Source organism: Geotrypetes seraphini, chromosome 13 (assembly GCF_902459505.1).
Source record: "Geotrypetes seraphini chromosome 13, aGeoSer1.1, whole genome shotgun sequence".
NCBI classification, from domain to species: Eukaryota; Metazoa; Chordata; class Amphibia; order Gymnophiona; family Dermophiidae; genus Geotrypetes; species Geotrypetes seraphini.
This window is the reverse complement of record NC_047096.1, coordinates 24,018,136-24,043,617: the sequence shown is the minus strand read 5'-3', so window position 1 is coordinate 24,043,617 and position 25,482 is coordinate 24,018,136. Positions and strand designations below refer to the sequence as shown.

The window sequence follows — 25,482 nt, the reverse complement described above, 5'->3', positions numbered from 1 at the left end:
CTGAATGGGATGGTGGGCAGAGGAGTAGGGTTAAGGATTGGAGCCTATATCAGAAAGATGGGTTTTCAGGCTATATAGAGACAAAGGAAATTTGTGGAAGCTGGTGACATTCAGAAGTGGGGCAGAACATAGATGCTCCGTTCACACCTACAGCATCCCATAAAACTCTTACCTCCTCCCTCTTTCTCCAGGACAGTATGGACGTCTCCCATTGCCTTAGGGATAGGTAGGAGAGGACGGGAGTTATTGCCCTCATTCCTTGAAATGACCCAGTAGCACTCCACACTGACGGCTGAGGAGGAGAGTGTCCCTAGGGCAGCCATCTCTAGGTCTAATGGACCTCTCTAGTTGCCAGCTGCTGAGCAACACTGATTGAACCTGGCAGACATAGTGCCCCTCTTCTGCTAGTCACTGCCAGGCAGGAAATGCTGAGGATCACTGACTGAATTGGTGGGTTTTCAGTTTAGTATAAGACTACCAGTAAAATAGGCTGGCGTGCTGAGTTTCAACTGATTTTTCTGTGTGCTTTTTCCCCTAGGGTGTATGATTTGCCTAGGACAGAGCACCTTCTTCCGATTCAATCACCCAGCTGAAGCTCAGTGGATGAAGAGTATGATTCCTACAGCAGGGAAGAACTCTGGAACAGCTTACAATCTCGCAGCAGGTAACGCTGCCATATCCTCCCCCTCCAATCCACACCATAGAAAGGGGAGGGGGTGGTCCACCCCAGGCGCCATCTTGGTAGGTGCACCAGCTCCTCTCTGACCCCTTTCCGTGTGTGTTCCATCCCTCCAATACCCTAGACACCAAGCATTCCTTCTGATCTCCCTGACCTCTCCCATAAAATCCTGGTGGTCTAGTGGGTTGGGGGGCATTTTGGATCAAACCCCCCCAGCTCAAGAACCCAGCACCCCCGGTGATGCACTAGGAGAAGCCTAAGGCCACGATTGGCTCACGTGCCTAAGGCCCCTCCCATAGGCACCTGAGCCAATCGGGACCTTAGGCCTCTTCCAGTGCATCCAGGCTGCCATTTTGAAGAGGAGGCCCTTCAAGACAGGAGGGAGTGGGCATCCCTCCTGCCTGATTTTCAACAAAAGGTATGGGGGGCGGTGTCAGGGATGGAGGGTTCTTGAGCTGGGGGTGGGGATCTGATCCCAGCCCACTAGAGCACCAGAATTTTGTGGGAGGGGGATGGGTGATTGGAAGGTAGGGAGGGGGGGTGCTTGGTGTTGGAGGCACTTGATGTTGGGGCAGATGCCCAGTAGCCCGTTCTCACAGTGGCCAATCCAGGTCATTAGTACCTGGCCAAAACCCAAAGATTAGCAACATTCCATGCTACTGATCCAGGGCAAGCAGTGGCAAGCCAGACAGTTCAAGCTCTCACCTATTCCACTGAGACATAAAAGCATTTGATGCTTTTCACAAGTCAGTCCCTTCCTTAAAATATATTAATATAAGATCTTTTGAAGCCAGAAGTGGAAGGTGCATGGTTTGGTTATGGTAACCTATGAACCCTCAATTGCAATAAGAAAGGGGTCAGACATGGATATATGCCAGGGGGCTGGTATGTTAGGCACCATTTATAAAATTTGGAGGATAAAGCTGGCGCAGTGATGCGGCCAGTTATAGAATAAGATCAGTTACATGCATAACTGACTAATTGGAGGAGTGTGTGGTGCAGTGGTTGGATCTACAGCCTCAGCACCCTGGGGTTGTGGGTTCAAATCCAGCGCTGCTCCTTGTGATCCTGGGCAAGTCACTTAATCCTCCATAGCCCCAGGTACGTTAGATAGATTGTGAGCCCACCGGGACAGATAGGGAAAATGCTTGAGTACCTGATTGTAAAACCGCTTAGATAACCTTGATAGGCGGTATATAAAAACCTAATAAACTTGAAAACTTGAAACTTGAGATAAGATTGGCACTAATTAACAGTTGTACGTGTAACTGACTTGCTACCCTATTCTGTATATTGAATGCCTACGTTCTATAGGGCATAACTGCAAAGAGGGCATTGACATGGGAGGGGTATGGATGTGTCGGGGGCATGCTGACCATTCCAGTGCACTCTTTATAGAGTAGTTGCTTCTAGGCAGCGGCATTTACACTAGCCATAAACATGGCATAAGTGTTTGCGCCTAAAGTTTGGCAGACTTACACTAGTATTATAAAGCTGAGAGATTTTCTTTATTGGCATTTACCGTCCTTTAAAGGAGTCGGGTTTAAAAAGGTTTTTCAGTCTTCTTTTTTCTAAGCGGCAACAAAAAGGTGGAATAACTTACCAGTGGAACTTAGATATTTTAATAGATATCTTTTGTTTCAGCGAGTTCAGTAAAGACCAGGTTATACTGAAATGTTTTAATGGATCTGTATTTTTCTGAAAAGGTCAAATGTGTATTTTCCTAGGTATTTCTGGCTTCTTCTTTATGTGATCCGCATATAACTTGCAAGGTATTTGTGGAATAAAAACATTGTACTAGATTAGTGTTCTAGAACACACAACCCTGCCATTATAGAATCCTAGCTTAGTGCCTAGTGTTTTTTTTTGATGCACTATATAGAATAGTTGCTTTTAGGCAATGACACTTACACCAGTCATAGACATGGAATAAGCGTTCGTGCCTAAAATCTGGCACGTAACTGAGGACTTAACACTAGTGTTCTAGAACACACAACTCTGCCATTATAGAATCCTAGCTTAGTTCCCAGGTTTTTGGTGCCTTTGAGCGCCATTTATAGAAATGCCCCCCTATGTGCATTAGTTTAGAATGTATGGAGATTGAGATTTTGGGGGGATAGGTGGAAGGAAGGACTCAGCATTATTGGTCTTTCTGCTGCATATTCCTGAGTGAGGTCTTTAGCACAGAAAGCTCCTCAGAAATGATTTACTCGGCACTGATCTGATGTGATCTGTGGTGTGTTTCCAGTAAAGCCTAGTGATTAAGTCATAGGATTATCCATTATGGAAAAGCTCGGGGCTGCTGGCTGCTCTTTGGCTATGGTAGTGAGGAAGCTTAAGTGCACCTTACTATTTTATCTAGCTGACATATCACTGTTGCTGTTTTCTTCTCCCACCCTAGACCTTTCCTTTCAGCACAAACCATTTTGAATTTTAATCACATCTGACAGATGCCTCTGGCTGCCCCTGTGTGATAAAGTTGGATTCTGCCTGGTTCCATAGATAGGGGGAAGAGCTGATCTTCAGTATGGTACAGAATCTGTCATAAGTCATATGAAATGAGATTTAAAGACCTAAATATGTATACCTAAAAAAGAGGAGGGATGAAAGATGATACAGTAGACATTCAGGTCCTCAAAAATAGAAATATAACAAAAGAAACCTATTGCAGTGGAAAGGGAACTCTAGAACAAGAAGTGGTATAAGGCTGAAAGAGAACAGATTCGGAAATAACATTGGAAAATATTTCTTCAGAAAGGGCAGCAGATGCATCCAGGAAGTGACATCATTACAACTGATAGCAGCAAAGAGTTAGAGCTTTGAAAGGGCTGGTGAAATATAAACATTCCCAAGGGACATTTTCTATCTGCAGAAGGCAGCGATTGTGCTCCTATATCAGCATAGCAGAAGATGGAGGGGTTCAAGCACCATTCAGTGGTGAAGAATGACAGTGGAAGTAAGGCAACAGAAGAGGCAAGCGAGATGTCCGATTTCCAACCTACAGTTACAAAAACAACAATTCCACAAAAGTCCATGGAAATATCATAAACAGTTCCAAAGTGCTTGTGCATTAGAATCCAAGTAAGGCACCCCATGGCATTAAGGAAGTTGTCAAGATGGTGGAAGCAGGTGGAGCATGAAACACATGGGGCAAAACGTCTTCCTAAGGAAGGAAATGCAGTGGTGCAGACGTAAAGGTCTTGACCAACAGACGGGCTGTTGAGGGAAAAATTTAACCCTGATCAAACTAGATCTGTTCCAAGGCAGCAAGTTATAGCCAATGCAAACTAGATGCTTAATTTGGTCTGGGCATATAAGAAAAAGGAGGAAATTTGGACGCTGTTAGTAGCCATTGATGCAGAAACAGCATTTGACAGGATGCATATAAATGTTTCCTCTGAGCTGACCAGGGCCTCACCTGGTCCATAGGCTTAATGGCGTTGGACTCATTATACCAAACCGTGGAAAAGGAGGAAATTACAAAAATTTGAGGAATTAAAGAAAGAAGGGACAAATAATATTTTCAATATAAGAACATACTGTAAGAATAGCCTTACCAATGATCCATCAAGCCCAGTAGCCTATCTTCACGGTGGCCAATCCAGGTGACTAGTACCTGGCAAAACCCCAAATAGGCAGGTACTGAATTATGTGCAAGGAGGGAGAAATGCCAAATCGCTATTAAGAATGAATTAGCTCCTATTGGAAAAATGTAGCTACATCAGAAAGAGGCAAAGGAGTTAATTTCAGCACTGTTCAGGGAATTAATGCAGAATAGGTCTAAAACATTTAGGGCTCCTTTTATCAAGGCGCGCTACGGGGGTTAGTGCGTTGGACATTTCATCACGGGCTAACCCCCGCAGCAAGCCTAAAAATTAACGCCTCATCAATGGAGGCTTTAGCGTTAACCGCCTACTGCACCTTGATAAAAGGAGCCCTTAGACTGGAATATAGATGAGACATTATCTGAAAAATATGGGATAGGTGATAACCAGTGCAAAAAGGACATCTATTTTGTTTAAGAGTAAAGAAAATAGCTGGAAGAAGTTGTTAAGAGGGCATTTAACGCCATTGAAACTGCAAAGAATATACCCACCTATGTCAGGGTTATGTTGCAGGCTCAGAAGAGAAGGGACTACTGTCCTGTACATTTGGTGGGAATGTCCTAAGATTGAAATGAAATACATAGAAACATGATGGCAGATAAAGGCCAAATGGCCCATCCAGTCTGACTATCTGCAGCATCCACTATCTCCTTCTCTCCCTATTGTCTAAGGTTCTTAACATTTGCATTTCCTCTCCTTATTGGCTAAGGCTCTCTACACCTGCATTGTGAGGTCATAGAGCTTTATGGTTATAGAAACATAGTTAGTAACATGATGACAGAAGGAGGCCAAATGGCCCATCCAGTCTGCCCATCCGCAGTAGCCATTATCTCTTCCTCTCTCTCTAAGATCCCACATGCCTATCCCACGCCTTCTTGAATTCAGACACAGTTTCGGTCTCCACCACCTCTACTGGGAGACTGTTCCACGCATCTTCCATCCTTTCTGTAAAAAAAATGTTTCCTAAGATTATGTTTGGGAGAACTAGATCTGAAACATTATCTATTGGGGGTAGGGTGAGAAGGGGCACTGAGTAAATATAAAAAAATGGTAATTGCTTGTCTCTTAGTAGCACAGTGTGAAGTAGTGTCTAGATTGAAACAAGTGGACTCATCAAGCTTAGTACAGTGTTAGATGAGATGGAGGTGGGGGTACTGTTAATGGAGAAACTCTTTTCAATCTGCCATACCACTTATAGGAAATGTGAAAAGAAACTGTATGGTCTACTAAAGTATCGGAAGATTTTTTTATGACTTTGGGCTAAAAGGAAATGGGTAATTGTGTGCATTTACTAAGGGCTCCTTTTACTAAGGTACGCTAGCGTTTTTAGAGCATGCAGGATATTACTGCGTGCTACGCGGCTAGAACTAACACCAGCTCAATGCAGGCATTAAGGTCTAGCGCGCGGGGCAATTCAGCGTGTGCTATTCTGCCCGTTAATGCCCTAACACAGCTTTGTAAAAGGAAAATGCTTGAGTACCTGATTGTAGAACCGCTTAGATAACCTTGATAGACGATATATAAAAACCTAATAAACTTGAGCCCCAAAAGTTTGTCAAAATGAAACGAAAGGTTAGTGGATGGGTGAAATGCCTTCCCAATGACTTTCTGTGACCTTTCAGCCCAGCTCTCTTTCTCATCCATTCCGTGTGTGTTCCTAGATTCAAGACTCGGAGTCCTGTATTCTATAAATCCTTGGAAAAAGCTCTCCTTGCTTTAGTACTTAAAACAGCTATCAATGCCTCCCTAGGAACCGTTTGGTTTTATAAAATGTCTAACAGCTTGCATATATGTTTGTATACTGCCTTCTTAAATGTGACCCACTCAACGTATGACTAATTTGAATCTGGAAAATTGCATTTCCTCTGTAACGTAGATGATTCTTTGTCAAAATGTACAGTGCTGCGTTCGCCCTTCAGTGCTATAGAAGTGATAAATAGTAGTAGTAGTAGTAGTAGTAGTAGAAGAACTGACTAGATCTCGCATACTACATAAGAACATAAGAATTGCCGCTACTGGGTTAGACCAGTGGTCCATCGTGCCCAGCAGTCTGCTCACGCGGTGGCCCTTAGGTCAAAGACCAGTGCTCTAACTGAGACTAGCCCTACCTGCGTACATTCTGGTTCAGCAGGAACTTGTCTAACTTTGTCTTGAATCCCTGGAGGGTGTTTTCCCCTATAACAGCCTCCGGAAGAGCGTTCCAGATTTCTACCACTCTCTGGCTGAAGAAGAACTTCCTTATGTTCATACGGAATCTATCCCCTTTCAACTTTAGAGAGTGCCCTCTCGTTCTCTCTACCTTGGAGAGGGTGAACAACCTGCCCTTATCTACTAAGTCTATCCCCTTCAGTACCTTGAATGTTTCGATCATGTCCCCTCTCAATCTCCTCTGTTCGAGGGAGAAGAGGCCCAGTTTCTCTAATCTTTCACTGAACGGCAACTCCTCCAGCCCTTTAACCATTTTAGCTGCTCTTCTCTGGACCCTTTCGAGTAGTACCATGTCCTTCTTCATGTATGGCGACCAGTGCTGTACGCACTACTCCAGGCGAGGGCGCACCATGGCCCGGCACAGCGGCATGATAACCTGTTGATAACCGGCATGATAACTGTTATAACATTTGGAGGCTTAGTACCTTCCTTAGTCCTATGGAAAGGGTCTTATTCACACATTCCCCCAGAGTTTACTTTTTTTTTTCTTTTTTAATAGACATCAAAAAGGAATTTGACTCTCTCATTCTGTGGGGAATCCCACATATTCAATGTGTCAAGTCATCACATGGGTTTATGCCAGTTTTAATATGCCGAGAGACGAAGGATTCAAGAGTAAAGCTAAGCTTTGTTCAACCATATACCACTGCTATTTGCATCCACTGCTTAATTTTCTGGAAAACAAACCATTCCACTATCTTTAATTGGGAAGTTTATAATACCATGACAGGTCGGATGTTCACAATCCTTCTTCAACACTGTCATTGCATGATACAGAGATTCAACTGTTCTAATAGGTTTGTGGTTTTCATACAAGCTTAAAACACAAGCTTTTGAAGTATCAAAATAGCTTTTTTGGGGACAATGTCGGGGCTGTCCTGATATTATAGGTTTGGATGAAGGACTTTTCCTGATGTGGTTAGGTTTGATTCCAGGGACTGGCTTGATACAGTTGAGTTTGATGGGGGAACTGCAACAATAGACTCGTAGCTTATATTGTGAGCCTTTGTTGATACAGTTAGGTTATGGTTGAGGAACTAGTTTGATAGAGGGAAAGCACTGATGGGATTTCATGGTGGGATTATGATATGACTGGATTTTGATGGTGTTTGTGTTGATTTGTTGATGTAGTTGGGTTTGATGTTAGGGATAGGATAATATGGTTAGGTTTAATGGAAATGTGTTGGTGGTGGCACTAGGATGGTGCTATGGGATTCTTAGTAGAATATGCAACAGAGGAGGAGACTGACTCAGAGGGTTTACTTTGAGCCTTACAACTGCTTTATATAGCAAACAAGGGCAAATCTAAGAGAGGAAGTTAAACAGCCCATTTTTCAAAAGCTGAATTTGTAGCTTGAAAGATGAAAACCCCCAAGCAGACCAAAGGCTTTTATTCCTTTCTTAATCTCTCAATCTTTTGCTTGGAACAGAGCTTGAGAGATGGTTCCGAGTTCTCCTCGTGAAGCCTGTCAGCTCCTCCTTAGTCCTATGGATCTGTTTTATGGCATGTGCTAGTTGACCTCTTGATGTAGGCATGACTCTTCTGTTGTCAGACTACTTATTGCTGTGTTGAGACAATAGTTGAGCGAGTCAGAAAAATTGTCCCTCATGCATTGTCCCATGTCTTTCTCTGGTCATTCTTGCTTATTTTCGTATCCTTGGGTTTCTAGGCATATAGTAGAGGGAGAAAAAAAGATGCTGAGCAGATTTGGATGGGATGACCAACTATTCATATCTGCTGGTGCCATCAAGTTTAAGGCTACCAGAAGAATCCTAGTATAAAGCAGTATTCATTTGGAGTTAGTGGAAAATTGACAGGACGCGTGGGGATGATTAGTATTGTTTTTGAGCTACTTTACCACAGTCAAGAGACATCTGAGTCATTCCTAAGTTTTTCTTCTAGGACACATAGTAATGCAGACATATACAGTAGTAAGGTAATCAAAATAACTGGGAGTGGGGGTGGGGGAAGTGAAGCATGCAGAGCCTGGCTCTTGAAGCCCTTTACAACCCTTGTTTATATGTGGGTATCTGTGTGTACATCTGCTCTGGAGGGGAAGGGAGTGGTTTGAATGGAGCGGTGCCCAAACATTCCATTCTTTTGGAAAAAACAACAAAAATGAAGCCAAGTGTGATAGTCAGATATATTGTTAGATATTATTGACAACATAATCCAATGGATGGATTTTTTAGCCACAGGAAGAACTAACCTATGACAATAGATAGTGCTCTACTTATAAACTACTAAACAGAACAAGAAAAGGCCAGGGAGACGTCTTTTCAACTAATAATAAAGTCTTTATTTGAAATAAAAAGGTCCCAACCAGGATCCCAGTTTCGGCATTTAGAAGACACCTTCTTCAGGGGATAAACAAACGCAGGGTCAAAAAAACATCGGCAACGGGAAGGCCCGTTTGCAGGCAGTCTCCACTATTCTGAACTCTGTGAAAACGAAACTGGGATCCTTGTTGGGATCCTTTTTTGTTTCAAAGGAAGACTTTTTTTTATTATTATTGGTTGAAAAGACATCCCCCTTGCCTTTTCTTCTTGTTCTGTTTGTATCCCAAGGCGAGGGGCTCTTCTGCTTGTCTGCCACTACTAGTTAGATAGCACAGAAATGGGCAACCTTGGTCCTTGAGGGCTACAACCCAGTCGGGTTTTCAAGATTTCCCTAATGAATATGCATTAGAGAATGACATGGTGACTGTTACCCATGGCTAGCCACAGGTAACCCGCCAAAAATGCTCGCTGCGGTTACAAGGAGAAGGCCATTCACCACCCCGTGGAGTGGTGAATGGCCTTGTCCCTGCAGTTAACTGAGGAAACTTGTGCAAAATCTCCAATTGTGCAATTAGCAGCCCCCTCCCTCCTTCCTCCCAATATACTTTGGAGGAAAGGCGGGAGAGGGGAGATATGATAGTTGTTTAAATACCTACGTAATATAAATGTGCATGAGTCAAGTCTCTTTCATTTGAAAGGAAACTCTGCAATGAGAGGGCATAGGAAGAGGCGATAGGCTCTGGAGAAATCTGAGGAAATACTTTTTTTACGGAAAGGGTGGTAGATGCATGGGAACAGCCTCCCGGAAGAGGTGGTGGAAAGAGAGACTGTGTCTGAACTCAAGAGGGCCTGGGATAGGCACGTGGGATCTCTCAGAGAAAGAGATAATGGTTACTGTGGATGAGCAGACTAGATGGGCCATTTGGCTTTTATCTGCCTTCATGTTTCTATGTCTAAAATTACTCCTAACAATCTCATGTGTGTTCATACTAGCAATTATACAGCGTTCAATTTTATTTCTCGGTTTGTGTCACTGTTCACACCTTCACCTTTTTGTTGGGATGAGTTTTCTTAGAGCTCCTTTTACAAAGCTGCAGTAATCGCTCCGATGCCCGTAGGGATTTAATGGGTGTTGGAGCGTTTGCTGTGCAGTAACCGCTACCGCAGCGGGGGGGAGTTAATTTGGTTTATGTGTTTGTTCTATTTTATGCCTCTTTGAATTTTGTGTACAAGAATGCTCGCTTTTCTTGGATGTGTTCTAGAAACAAATAGAAAGGAATTCATTTGGCCATTTGGGGAGAATTTTATTTCTCTAGAACCTCCAGTACAATCTGGTCCATTTGCGAACTCTAGTGTCTTTTTTAAAAAATTAATTGGGGGGGGGTTGGGGGGTTTCTTCCATGTCAAATTTATCCTGGGTGGTGGTGTTGTTAAATTTCACAGAGTTATTTTGCCCCCAGACAGGCAGACTTTCTTAACCCTTTAATCATTGTTTGTTTTCAACAATCCACTGAATTGGCCAGAATACAAATGGTTGAATTAACACAAGTTGGAAAGTTGTGAAAAGCAACTCTTCTTATTTGTATCTTTTCACAAACATTCATAATTTAATCACCTGTTACAAAAAAAAAAATAAAACAAGAACCTGTATTCACTCACCTCACTCTGAAAACAGAAGCTTTAGCTGCTAAAAAAAAAAAAAAGTCACTGACTAAACAACAAAATTTTAGAGTGCTATTACGAAGGCGCGTGCTAAACCGCCGGCCACGCTAGCTGCTACCGCCTCCTCTTGAGCAGGTGGTAGTTTTCCGTCTTGCGCGGGGGTTAGCGCATGATTAAAAGTCCCGCGCAATAAAGCTGCTAACGCGGTTCGTAAAAGGAGCCCTAAGGTGTGCTAATGGGTTTAATGTGAGTTAAATGCTAAGAAGCCCATGGGTATAAAATGGACTTCTTAGCATTGAGCACCTACTAAATTTGTTAGCGTACCTTAATTTTCTGAGGAAGGAAAGCTGGCAGAGTAGAAATCATGTGGTATGTCAGCTTCCTTGCTGCTGAAAGACATTGCTTAGCAGTCTCCCATGATGCCTCAGTCTCCCATCATGCCTCAGGTTCTCTTCCTCTTGGACTATTACCTTTCCCTGCAAACTTCTTTTTTTCCAAGTTTCAAGTTTATTAAAATTTTTGTTTAGTCGCCTGTCGTGATTTCTAGGCGATGTACATTAAAATGGGAATATATTACATCATTTAAAAAACATATAAACAATTGACAAAAATAAAATCAGACTCGGTGTTGCACAAAAGGGAAGTAGAACTACAATAAATTCAGAAAAGTAAACGTAAAAGGTTAAAACAAAAGGAAGGGGAGGTTATTTGAGCTCAAATGCAGGAGAGAGAACATGGCCCATTGATATCTAATATTTAAATTCCCTAGTAGGCGTAGATGCCCTGATCAAGACCTTTATCAGCTCCTCCTCCCTTGTTTGAGGTGAATTAATATTAGATTTTATTTTTAACAGTGAGTGAAATACAGGTAGTTTAATAGCTGAAAAGTGTGCTAATTCTTCCATTTTTCTGAATATGCTTCTGTCCCTTGATTTCTGGAATGTATAGGTCAGTTGGGATTTCAGATTCCAAATCTCCCATTCTTTGTACAGGGGGAAAATTTGAAGGTGTATAATTTGACCTCAGGCATACTTCTGAATTTCTGTTTCTTCTTGCAGATTCCCAGAGTTTGGTGAATGGCAATCATAAGTTTTCTCTAAATGATGTGTCTCGAGTACATCCAGAGAGAGCTCGGACTACTCACAGCTCCCTAGTTAGCTCTATTGAGAAGGACCTCCAAGACATAATGGACTCACTGGTGATAGAAGATTTGTCCTCCTCAGGGAAGAAGGCATCAACTATGGTCCAGTCTCCAGTATCTCCCATGGTTAATGGCAGTGGGCACTATCTCTCTCCTCCCATGAGCCCAGGGGCCATGTCCATGAGCTCCAGCTATGAAAACGCTTCTCCTGCTTTTTCTCCACTGTCATCTCCTTCTGCAGCTAGCAGTGGGAGCTACACCAGCCATTCTCCGAGCAGCCAGGAACAAGGCCTTGCATTGCCCCCCATGGTGCCTGCTAGGTCTTCTAGTTACAACTATACTGTGCAACCTCCACTACAGAGGGTTACACCTTCACATAGTGTGGCAAGCACAGATGTGAAAAATGTTACCCTGGGGAACAGTCAGAAGAGAGTGATAGAAAGTCCCAGGATGCAAAGAAGAGCCAAGCAGGAAAATTCTTCAAGCCCCACACTGGCCAGGAAAAATTTTCACACTGACAATTATGTTGCTTCTGGACATTCTGAGGCTCGGAAAGGTGCTGAGAGCCCAAGACTGAGTCATCAGAGCCCATCTGTACCCAGTCTGTCTGTAAGTGAAAGTGACTTTACAAATACCCGAAGTCAGTCAGTCCCTGGCAGCCCAAGGCTGGTACCTAAGTTCCCCTCATCATCTGCTCATAGACCAAAACTGCCTTCTCTCCATGACAGACCACCAAGCCCTTTTAGAGAGGCCAGAGAACCCAGTTTAGATAGGCTAGTAACCTCAAATCCTGCCAGACAAGGAACCAGTCAAGTCAGAGTCTTCCAGCCAACAGAAACCTCAGGATTTATTCATGTGAATCAAACAAATCGTTCACTACAACCTTCGGAGAGCCCCAGGATGGGCAGGAGAAACATTGAAAGTATGAGGGAGCTCCCACCTTTAAGCCCCTCCGTTGTACGAAAAATAACTCCCCTAACTACTCTTTCTCCCAGACCCAGCTCCCCTCACATAAGGACATCTCAAGAAAGCCTTTCACAGCAGGCTAAGCTAATTAGGGATATGCCCGAAAGTCCTCGAATGCGACGGAAGGTAACCAACACAGTGGCATCGTCTTCCGATAGACAAGAAGACTTCTTTAGCAGCAGCTTAGGTGGGGCATATGTAAGGGATAGAAGCCCTTCACCAACTCTCCACGGCACTGACCTGCTGTCACAGCGGAAGCTGATTTATGGAAGTACCCTGACACCAGCTTACAGCTTAACATCGCTGACTATGCCTTCACCACGACAGAGCCCTAGGATGCACAGGAAAATGTCTGTAGACCTCCGCCTTCCTGTCAGGGAGCGCAAGAACAGCATCACAGAAATAAGTGGCAATGAGGATGATCTCCTGCAATATCACCAGAGGCAGCGGGAGGAACGTCTGAGGGAACAGGAGATGGAACGGCTGGTGAGTGAGGTCATCATGGAATGTGAATTGATAAGGGAGGTCTGCAGAGTAAGGTTTTCATATGGGGAAAGTTGGTGGGTGATGTCATTACATAGGGTGAAAAGGGGGAAGGAAGAAAGTAAAGATGGATGAGAGGGAGGTTGGTGATTTTAGGTCAGTGTACAGGAAGAGGGGAAGCTAGTGAGTTAGGTTAACGTGAAATAAGAGGGAAGGAGGAAGGAAGGGAAGCTGGTGAGTGAGGACAACCTGTGGAATGAGAGGGAAGGAGGAAGGAAGGGAAGCTGGTGAGTGAGGTCAACATGTGGAATGATAGGGAAGGAGGAAGAAAGGGAAGCTGGTGAGTGAGGACAACCTGTGGAATGAGAGGGAAGGAGGAAGGAAGGGAAGTTGGTGAGTGAGGACAACCTGTGGAATGAGAGGGAAGGAGGAAGGAAGGGAAGCTGGTGAGTGAGGACAACCTGTGGAATGAGAAGGAAGGAGGAAGGAAGGGAAGCTGGTGAGTGAGGACAACCTGTGGAATGATAGGGAAGGAGGAAGGAAGGGAAGCTGGTGAGTGAGGACAACCTGTGGAATGAGAGGGAAGGAGGAAGGAAGGGAAGCTGGTGAGTGAGGACAACCTGTGGAATGAGAGGGAAGGAGGAAGGAAGGGAAGCTGGTGAGTGAGGACAACCTGTGGAATGAGAGGGAAGGAGGAAGGAAGGGAAGCTGGTGAGTGAGGACAACCTGTGGAATGAGAGGGAAGGAGGAAGGAAGGGAAGCTGGTGAGTGAGGACAACCTGTGGAATGAGAGGGAAGGAGGAAGGAAGGGAAGCTGGTGAGTGAGGTTGTCATGATTTGTAGTTTTGCATCTAGCTTGAGATTTTGCTGTAATCTTTTACCTGTACTTTCCATCAATAATTTTAACCTGCCTGGATTAGAGAATGGAACCTTGTGACTTTTTCCCACCTGCTGGGTTACCATAGCAAGAGTTGGTTTAATGTTAATATTTTAATGCGCTTCTAGTAACACTGTGATTCCTGGCACAAACTGGAGTCTTATAAGTGGGGATACCTTTAAATAGCCCAACAAAAAAAAGATATTTTAGAATGTGAGCTTCTGCAGCCTTATAGGTCCTGTCCTCAAATGTTATAGTGCGAGCATTTTTGAGTCCATGCATCCTTTTTGGTAAACCTAATAAAGCAAAAACACCTAGATTGGATCTCAGCTCAAGAGAGGAGGGTGAAAGACGACAATGCAGAAGGCATAGGAGATGGGGGCAACAGTTAAGTGCTAGAATCCAGTAATCAACAAATGGTTGAGAGGTGTCATGATAGACGCAGCAGGATAGTATTAGATTGATTCATCTTACACTGGATAACTTGACCAGGTTTTAATTCTCACAAATGGGACTTCCCACAGCTGGCACTCCTCCATTGCCTACAGCCAGGAGAACCCCAATCTGGAATCATGCCCTGTATGACATGCCCCCCTAGCATCCCCACCCCACCCACTGCGCCATGGCCACTACAGGGAAGGCAATGGAAGGGACTGCACCATATGCACAGCTCTCAGGACGGCCCCTCCCACCTTCCATACAACTCCCCTCATAGAAACATAGAAAATGACGGCAGAAAAGGGCCACGGCCCATCTAGTCTGCCCACTAATGACCCACCCCCCTAATTACCTCCATGAAGAGATCCCACATGCCAATCCCATCTTTTCTTAAAATCTGGCACGCTGCTGGCCTCAATTACCCGTTGTGGAAGATTATTCCAGCGATCAACCACCCTTTCGGTGAAGAAATATTTTCTGGTGTCGCCATGAAATTTCCCACCCCTGATCTCGCCCTTCCCCACAGCCTGATAGCTGGGTTTTGTATTTAGTGAATGCTTGGGGTTGGGATGTGTTTGTGGGAATCTTAGTGAGGTGTGTGTTTGTGCATGGTACATATAAATGGAGTGTATTTATGCATGCCTCTGAACAGTGCGTATCATGCACGCGCGCGCACAAACACAGATGTCTCATACTTCTCCTAACATCCCCTGTAGCTACCCCTGTATTTTGCTACTCTTGGTCTGTAATTGTAGAGTTCTCGCTCATGATTACAGTCTGGGGTTGTGCCTGTTACCAGAGGGCTCTCATTGTGGTCAAACGTTCTCTAAATTTAGCTTGGACAGTTATAGCTGTGGCAGCTGAGGGACTTGAAGCTGTGTGTCTCTGTCTTGTGGTTTTGCCATTCTCTGCGACAGAGGGGCTTGTACCACCGTAGCTGCTTATCTTAACCATGCCGCGCCAATTGGTACCGAAACTATACCGTGTTCTCTCCCAAATATGACGTTTGCCTCCTAGCACTGATCATCCGTGGACTGTAGAGCAGAGAACCTGCTTCAGTAATGCTGGGAAACTGTCTCAGTGACACAGCAGGAGAGAAGGCGTCAGTGACAGCTGATACCCTCTGTCGCATTCTTGCTGAAGTCGGATGTCCCTGGCTTTATGCTCTAGGATGAAACTCTAGTAAATCTGTCCTGTGGCTAAGGGATTGGGAGGCAGAGGGAAGTTTGGTACAAGTGCATCTTATCTTTGGAGGAGGGTACTTAAGGATGAGGAACTTTCTGGTTACATATAAACTAAACTAAACTAAACCTTAGGTTTGTATACCGCACCATCTCCGCAAGTGTAGAGCTCGGCACGGTTTACAGGGTTAGGTTGAAAAGGAGCTACAATGAAGGGTTATAGGAAAGGAGCTAGGAAGATAAAGAGGGACAGGGTATCAAAGAGCGGGAGGTGTTAGAATTTTTAAATTTACATATTGTGTATTACTGTCCTATAAAGGTGACGGGACTAAAGCGTGCCGGACAGTCGCGCGCGGACAAAGACACTAAGACAAATGCGTGCAGGACGTCAGCAAGCCAGATTGAAAGGTAACTTTAAAGCGCTCCGAGGGGGGGGGGAACCTATCTTTGGCTTTAATAAGAGATTTTTGATTCGGTTGGGGGGAACCCCCCACTTACAGAGGAAACTGTAATTTTTCACTAAAACACACTAAATTACACTTTACTCTCCAATATGGAGGGGGGGTTACCCCCCAAACCCCCCAACGGCAGCACCAACACTTCTAAGTAAAATTAGGGGGGGTTCCCCCCCAACACAAACGTCCTCGGAACGTTTTAAAGTTAGCTTTTAATCCAGCGCGCTGACGTCCTGCGCGCATTTGTCTTACCGGCTTTGTCCTCATGTGATTGTCCCGCGCACGCCTCTTCCACCTGGGAATGGCACTTACAGGCTTGGGATTTTCATTTTCATTTTTACTGTCATATGACCTTAGTTCTGCTAAGTGTGAAGTGATATTGGAGTTCCTACCCCATCCCACTAAACACCGCTCTTTGGCTCCTAGGCAATTAGCTTCTAGGAAAGATAGGAATGGGCACAGATGCTGTTCCTTGGACAGCACATCATTACAGTTGCCGTATTTTTCTCTGGGAAACCTCAGACACATGACTCCCACCACATTCCGTCTTGAGCCACACCCTATTCTGCCCACACCACACCCCCCATAAAGCCTCTTCTCCTCTTCAGGACAAGCTCCAGCCGTATCTGGAGCATGCGTGGTCGTGTGTGACATCATCCCCGCAGGCTCAGAGGCCCTCCAAACGGAGCTGGAGCCCGTCTGGGCTTTCCAAAACCCAGACAAATGCCGGGTTTTGGAAAGTTCATCCGGGAGCCCGGACAGTCCTCTAAAAAGAAGACATGTCGGGGTTTTCCCGGACATCTGATAACCCTACACATCATCACCCTTGAATTCCTCTACAGCCATATCTGTTATCACAGGGTGGTGGGGAGGTCCAAACTGTCCCTGGCTGAGCCAGCCCTGACAGAAGCCCCCCTGCCCCTAAAACCCACCAGCTAGACCCCTCTTCCCTCCAGTGGACCACCAATTACCATGGGGTTCTCTCCCCATCTTGAGGAATAGCGAGGATCCCAGCTGGCTTGCAAGGGGAGGGGGAAGGGCTGACTGTGTCCCCGAAGTGGCAAGGCTGATGCCAGCATCTGCAGCCATGTCAGCAGGAACAATTCTAGTGGTGATCGCCTCGCGGTTGGCACCTTCAGAAGCGACAGACTTTGCGAATGTGGCCTTTGCTGGCAACCTTCGGTATCAGGAAGGTTCCCATTGAGGGGACGCTACAGCCCCAGACATTTTGACACAGGGCTGCTGAGGAGTGGGTGCTGCCTGTACCTCCCTCCCACAGCTGCTCAAGTGCAGGAGCAGCCACAAGGGGGACTGACCATCTGCTCGACTAGAGCACTAGAGTGTGATACTCGATGAATGTATAGCCCTGGAGAGTACACTGCTGGCAGTTGGGAACTTTGCCTAGGGCGAGTCTGAAAGCTCCTGTTGGTCTTCATGGATCTGGGTAGAGGAAGAAAGAGGAAGGGTGGGAAGCAGGGGCAATGAGGAATAAGAAACCATGCAGGAGACCCTGGAATGGATGTGGAGGAGACCTGGAGGAGAGAACGCATCTGGAAAGTCCCAGGATTCACGTTGGTGTGTTTACTTTAGCATGAGGAGAATACGGAAAAGAACAATGCCTGCATGATTTCATATTCAAATTGGGGCACTTGCCTTGCTCCATAATGGGCGGCAGGAACCGAAAAGAGGCCAAGACATCTGACTGTTCTCTTTTTATCCTGCACTTGTGGCCCAATCCTACCTGTGATCTTCCCCTTGGCTGATGTATCCAGTGGCCAGTCACCACCTGTATCACCAGGGGAGAAGAGAAAGGGGTCCCTGAGTACTCCAGCCCAGGGGCTCCCTTTTTATCCTGAGCTTCTGTGCTGCCCTAGAACAGCCCTCTGTGCTGAGGTCTGGCCATACCCTTCCTGCTTGCTCTGAATTCTTGCCTTCAGCCTTAGGTCTTGACAAGCTTTTCCTGTGTGCCTGCTATGTGTGGGAAGAAGGGTTTTATGAGTTTCTGGAAAGTGATTTATGTAGTTTAACATCTGTGCCCTGAAAAGGAAAGGCAGAGGATTCGGATGAGGGTGGGGTCAGATTTGAGCTGGACCCTGAGCAATGAGCACAGACTAAGAGAAAGGTGGACACACCTGCTGTATATGTGTATATGAAAGAGAGAGGGGGGGGGAGACATACAAATTTATGAGAGACTGAGACAGGGAGAAGGACAGACACATTGTGACTGAAATAGACAAATATGTGTTCAAGAGTTGGGGAGACACCATGAATATACGGTATATTTTTGAGAGAGGGCTGGATTCTCTACTTTCTGCATATTTCCTTTTAAGGGGACAGGGTAGGGATGTGGGGTCTGACTGAGCAGCACCTGCTGTTACGTCTCACCTTTGCTCTGCCGCCTCTTATTACCTAGATAGCTGGGAGCACACCTGGAGGAGGTTTGCTGTGATAGGGGGAGAGAGGGTGGTGGGCTGCCAGGTGAGTGTGCAAGCATCGTCTGCCTGCGCCCTCCAGGCTTATATAAAGGAGAGACAAAGCAGGTCGGGCTCAGGCCTCCCAGTGGCAGAGTGATAGCGCTCCAAGCACATGCAGGTGGTGAGCACAATTTTCCTCATCTTCATTCTGGTTGTTTTTTTAAAATGTATTCTCCACCCCACCCCCACATGTTCTAACGTCTCTCCTATTTCATGCACCTGAATATACTCATAAAGGTCTCTTATTTACCTACCTGTTCCGTTTCCTTCTTGTTCTCATATATTATCTATTCTCTGCTTCTCTTCTCCATCACAAGATCCTTTTTTCTGTTTGTGTTTATCTCACTTTTCTCAGCCTTCTTGATTCCCCCTCCTTTTCTGTTTTGTCTCTGTCCCTGTTTCTTGGTACGTCTTTCCTGTCGCCTTTCTCCCTCGTATCAATACTGCTTCAGGAAACTTTTATCGACATAACAATTTGTACTTGTGTCGCCAAAGTAATACACAGAGAGGATCGTTTCTCAAAGTGATCCAAACCTTTGTCCTCTCATTTAATTGGCCTGCTTAAATCAGTTTAAACTGCTCTCCCTCGGTAGGGATAAAGCAGGAGTGCTTCTAGCCTTAGAGAAGAGACCTTCCCAGGGGTGTGTTTACTTTAGCTTGAGGAGAATATAGGGAAGAAAAATGCCTGTGTGGTTTCATTTTCAAATTGGGGCACTTAATTTCTATATTCATAAAAAGCAGGTGCACAGTGGCTGCCATGTACTTCATACCCACGGCAGGTGTTGCAGCAAATATACACCCTTATCCCAATCTGGACAGTTTGGAAATTTCCTCTCAAAGGTGTATCACAAAAAAATTTGGTGTAGCCGCCAAGCCTGTGTTTACTTTACAACCATTAGTGCCTACAAGACGGGAAGACCGGCAGTCTTGAGAGCCCGGTTCTTGAAATGCCCGTAACTGGTCCCTATTTCTGCTTCCCCTCTACCCCCAATAATAACTGCTGCCTCCAGTCCCAGTTGAAAATGTTGCAGGTCTGCTGTCCATAGATTCTGTTTGCTCTATACGTCGTAGGTCTTTGTGTTGCTCGAATAGAATTTGAATATGTGTTTGTTTTGCGGTGTGGCAAGTGAGAAGTCTGGAACTGATGTGCCGCACACTGCTTTTTTTGGTATGGGATAGGCAAATTCATTCTAAACTTATAGGGCTCCTTTTTATCAAGGTGCGTTACGGGGGTTAACGCGTCGGACATTTCATCACGCGCTAACCCCCGCGGCAAGCCTAAAAACTAACGCCTCGTCAATGGAGGTGTTAGCGACTAGAGCGGCTGGCGGTTGAACGCACGAAATTCTGCACTTTAACCGCCTACCGCACCTTGATAAAAGGAGGCCATAGTTAAATAATGAATTATTTAGGTGTGCTTTGTTCAACCATGAATTTTATTGATTATAAAAATTTGCTGTCTACATCTAGTCGGTTTACAGAGTACGAACATAAAAACTTAGGAATAAACATTACAAATCAAAATCCTTAAAACGACGACTCTTGCAATAACCCACTGCGCCACTGAAAACCTTGGCCATTTCACAAAAATGTTGCAACAAACAATTGCGTTTTCAATCATTTAAAAAAAAAAATCTGGACCGGTCAGCACACAGCCATGACTGTCCCACCAATGCGTTCCATAGCTTCATACCTGCAATAATGAAAAGCAGCGGCTCTGGTTTCGGCATATCTACCTCACATTATCGATGTTTAATGTGTCACATACACAGTGAGAACAATGACTTAGGTATGCACAATTATACTAGCTCTATGGCTGGTGAAAGTCGAGTACCTAAATGTTAGGCATGCTGATTGCTGGTTACACTAATATTCTCTAATGGAACCAAGGCTCTGAGACTCTTCCTAAGATGTGTCATCCGGACACCTAATTGGAAATGCCCAGTTATAGAATTGCCCTTTTAGGGTTAAAATGGAGTGGGGGGGGGGGGGAGGGTGAATGATCTTGGTGAAATTTTTCAAGCTAGTGACAGGATACAACACACTTACTGCCTCTTCTCCTGCTTCTCTCCTCCTCCTCCTTCCAAAGAGGATTATGCATAATTTTTCCTACTCATTCTTCTGTGAGCAATGTTTTATTTGGTCTGTGTCTTTTGGAAAATGTGCAGTTCTGCTATATTTAGACTGTCTGTCTCTCCTTCCCCCTTCTCCCTCTGCCCCCAGTTTGAGAGCAGACTCTACTGCTGACCCTGTTGAGGTGCTAGGACTCGATAATTCTATAACCTATGCTGCTTGGGCCTTCAGATCTCTAACATCCAAACTGGGAGTCAGGGCTGCAGGGTGAGAATGGATTTTGTGCATTCTGGGTGACACCTTCTTTGTGGAGTACATTGCCTGTACAGATTTGGATGGAGAGGAATTTTATTAAACTAACTTTCTTTTTTTTTTTTTAGGACAGCTTTTGGTTCACAGCTCCTCTTTATAGGGGGGATTGTCCAGGCATCCGGATGGTTTTTCAAAACCTGGCACTTTGGGTTTTGAAAAGCTTTCAGCTCGGGGCTGTGTCTAGAGGGCATCTCCGCATGCGTGGATACGACAGGGTGATGTCACCTGCATGCGCAGGTGCCCTTCACACGCGGCCCAAACAGGCAAGGTTTGTGTGGGGGCAGAATGGGGGTAGAATTTTTTTTTTGTAAGGAATTTGATGTCTGTATTTGGTTTGTAAAAATGTGTTACACACTTTTCTGCCTAATGTAGTTATTTTTTTGCTATATGTGGCACTTTCTGGTTTAACTAGTGGAATGGCATGATCCCCGAACTGACCTTAGAATTACTCTGAGGGGTTTCCGTAAGTAACTTGGTCTAATGCAGAGAAGAATGAATCGACGAGAGGGAGGAAGGAGACGTGGAGCACGGAGAAAGAAAGGAGAGGCAGGACTGTTGCAAAGGATGGGCAGGAAGAGCGACGATCCTGGGAATCGGAGAAGGCTCCAGCACGCAAAGAAGAAGGGATGGCACCAGAATAAGAACATAAGAACATAAGAAATGCCTGCACCGGATCAGACCTGGGGTCCATCCAGTCCGGTGATCCGCACACGCAGAGGCTCAGCCAGGCGTATCCTGGTGCATACATTAGTCACTCGTATCCCTCAATGTGTCCTGCAAGAAGATGTGCGTCCAATTTTCCCTTAAATCCTAGAATGGTAGTTTCCTCCACCATCTCTTTCGGGAGAGAGTTCCAGGCGTTCACCACTCGCTGTGTGAAGCAGAAATTTCTGACATTTGTCCTGGCCGTGTCCCCTCTCAGCTTCAGGCCATGACCCGTAACTGTGTAGGGGGAAAAGAATGGGCCAACACTGCAGACAAGAGCTGTCCCCTCTCCGTGGCGTTATAGGATGTTCAGTTAGTGTGGGGGCTCTGGAATGTCCTTTCTGTAGGGTGTGGAGTGGTCGGTGTGCTGTGTGGCCCTTCCCTTCTGTGCATGTGTCCGATGACACCACTTGCTCTGGGCCTAGTGAAAGTTGTATGGACCCTAAAAAACATGAACATTAGAAGCAACAACCTCATATTTGAATGTACAACTGAAATCAATAAATAAACTAATTAAGTGTTGTGTGTTTCTAATAAATCATTGTTTTTTTTCTACTTTATTTCAATCGCTATTTTTTAAAGTTTCTTTTCTTATAGAATTTTTCATCAATACATCTCATTTCCTTACTTTTGACATAGTCTAATATCAACCCACACTGCAGTGAACTACCATAAAACCATCAAAATCCTAAAGGGCATTGAGAAAGTGAATAAGGACAGATTCTTCAAACTGTGGGGACCCACAACCACTAGGGGTCACTCGGAGAAATTGAAAGGGGACAGGTTTAGAACAAATGCTAGGAAGTTCTTTTTTACCCAGAGGGTGGTGGACACATGGAACGCACTTCCGGAGGATGTGATAGGCCAGAGCACTTTACAGGGGTTCAAGAAAGGTTTGGATAGGTTCCTGGAGGATAAGGAGATTGAGGGGTACAGATAGAACCAGAGGTAGGTTATAGAAGTGGTCAGAAACCACTTCACAGGTCATAGACCTGATGGGCCGCCGCGGGAGTGGACCGCTGGGCGAGATGGACCTCTGGTCTGACCCAGTGGAGGCAACTTCTTATGTTCTTATATCAAATTCTCAAAACAACCATTAATTGTTGTCTGTAAAGCTATGAATTGATCTTGACTATCCGTCTACTCCCGGACGGAGCACGTTTCGCTGACCGACCGTCGGCTTCGTCTGGGGAATGCCTAAGGACTGAGGCACCACAAATGCAGCTAAAATGATTTTTTTCGCCACTCTTAATGCTTCGTACTGATTCCTTCTGAAACTTTACTACTGCAATTAGCGTCCTAATGATTTATTAGAAACACGCAGCAATATTTTGTTCAAGTGTAAACTTATCTCGGACACATTATTCCATCTCATTTATGTTGCTAGTCTTCTCATGCTCCGTCCAAGTGAACACCCTTTGCATATATGCACTAAGGCATTTGTGCACACGTGATTTGTAGAATTCTGCTGCAATAAGGTGTGAGTTGCATATATGCATGTATGTATGTGCTGGTAGCCTATGACAATGTGCACACAATTGCTATCTGAATCTAGGCATCCTTTTAAAGAATTAGGGGGTGTTTCTCATCTGTCTATAAATGTCAAAATGTACAGTGCTGAGTACGCCTTTCAGCGCTATAGAAGTGATGATTAAAGTAGTGGTAGTACCCTCTTCTTCTTTGGCCGTCTGTGCACTCTGATCCCCTGTGATCGTTTTTTCCTCCCCTCCCCCACATCGGCTCGTTTTCTTTCCATGCTTTCAACCCTGCTGCACCTTACATACAAATTACAAAGTGCCCTAATGGATGTGGAAAGGGTGACAGGTCATGTGTCTGGCTGTATTGTTGGGCTGTGGCTGAATTACTGCCGGGTTGGAACGAGTGGCACCCCCAAGTACCCCTCCTTCTCGGTGCCATCTGTCAGAGGAGACGTCCAGGCACGGGAGCCCTGCGTTTGGGACGGTATTCTCTTCCCGAAGAGATGCCCCAGCATTAATGACTAAACTGTGGTCTGGAGAACGGACACGGAAGAGGACGAGAAAATGTTCACACAGATTTCCATATGAGCCAAAGGCAGCTGTGGCTTTGGGACAGAAGGACAGTCTTATCATAAGAGGACACTGAGGAGCTTTTGGTGTTTCTTTTCTTGTAGCTTGCATATCGACCATCTATGCGGACAACAATGATACATACATAATTAAAACCAAACATTAGAGTTTTAAAGCTCTTGTGGAGAAGATTATGCAGTGCAGTGTGTTAAGTGCCGGGCTTCTTTCAGCAGCTAGGTGTGTCGTGGTATGCATGTCCTTCATTTGACCTGCAAGAGGCGCTGTGTGTGGCACAGTGTAGTGATCTATTGCAGTGTTTCCCAAGTCGGTCCTGCAGTATTCCCCCATGCCAGTCAGGTTTTCATAGGACAAAAAAATGAAGAGTGAAGGCATATAAAGACCATTTGGCCTAGCTCGGGCTAGAAACTTATGATCAGGCTCTGGGACATGATTGTCTACTAAAAGAAGCTGATCCCACCAATAAAAGAGTCATATAATCCCAGGAAATAGAACACTTCATCAGCCCCTCCACTATGTTAAGCACTGCAGTCCACAGGGTCAATTGTGGACACTCCAGAAAGGTGTGTACAAAAGTGCCCTCATGAGTTTTACAACGAAGGCAGTGCGAGGCCTCCCACAAGCCCATAGTGCAGCCCCAAGCTCTAGTCAGATATGCCCGATGCAGAAGTTTAAAGTGGGTCTCTTTCAGGTCTGTCGTTTTGAAAAATCTCAATCCCACTTGAAAAATGTCTTGAAATTGCTCAACATTTAGAGGATGGGCCAACTCTCTTTCCCAATTTTGAGCCACCTGGGTCAAACCAGTCACATCCACCAATTCCTTGATTATCTTATACCACCTAGAAAGTGTGTTGAGTGGGGTGGGCAGGATGAAAAAAATACCTATCCAATCTAGTGCCTTCTGTTTGCGAGTATAGTATAGTATAGTATAGTATAGTATAGTATAGTAGTGGCGAGCTTGCATATAAGCCCAGAAATGTGTTGGCGATAACTCCCATTTGGTTTTCATCTGATCAAAAGAAGGGAAATCCCCACCCCCCAGATCCAGCAAGTGGTGCAGAGATCTACACCCCTTAGCCGCCCATACAGTGAAAGAGGTGAGCCCTAACCGGGGAATAAACTCAGGGTTCCCCACCGATCCCAAAAGTGAAGAAGCCCTCCCCGACCTGCCCTGCTTCCTCCTCCACCAGTCCCAAGCCGCCCGATAAGGTCGAAGAAATAGAAGTTTGCTGCTACACTCTGGGGAAGATCCCACCAGAACATGAAGCAAATTAAGAACATAAGAATTGGCTTCACCGGATCAGACCCTAGGTCCATCCAGTCCGGCGACCCGCACCCGCGGAGGCCAAGCCAGGTGTTCCCTGCTGAGAAACCTTGTTTACTCGTATCCCCCAATGTGATTTGCAAGAAGGTGTGCATCCAACTTGCCCTTGAATCCCATAATGTTGGTCTCCATCACGACCTTCTCAGGGAGAGTGTTCCAAGCGTCCACCACTCGTTGTGTGAAACAGAATTTCCTAATATTTGTCCTGGGCCTGGTGCCCCTCAGTTTCAGTCCATGACCTCTTGTCCTAGTCACATTTGACAATGTGAATAATGATGTTTCTTGCTCTATTTTGTCAAATCCTTTTAGTATTTTAAAAGTCTCTATCATGTCTCCTCGCGGTCTTCTCTTCTCGAGGGTGAACAATCCCAGTTTTCCGAGGCGTTCTTTGTAGCTCAAATTCTCGATACCTTTAACTAGCTTCGTGGCTCGCCTTTGCACCCTCTCCAGTAGGGTTATATCCTTCTTTAGGTAGGGAGACCAGTGTTGGACACAGTACTCCAAGTGTGGTCTGACCATTGCTCTGTAAAGCGGCATTATGATGTCCGTCGAT

General features: G+C 45.2%; 1 protein-coding gene across 12 annotated transcripts in view; it reads left to right on the top strand.

The window, feature by feature from the left end:
- The window catches only part of PHLDB1 (pleckstrin homology like domain family B member 1), a 142,625-nt gene that overhangs the window by 55,633 nt on the left and 61,510 nt on the right, over positions 1–25,482 (top strand). For all 12 annotated transcript variants that reach the window (XM_033917615.1, XM_033917616.1, XM_033917619.1 and 9 more), the window contains 2 exons: positions 539–664; positions 11,493–13,027. In XM_033917615.1, coding sequence (XP_033773506.1) covers positions 539–664; positions 11,493–13,027 — 1,661 coding nt within the window. The remainder of the gene's footprint in view (positions 1–538; positions 665–11,492; positions 13,028–25,482) is intronic.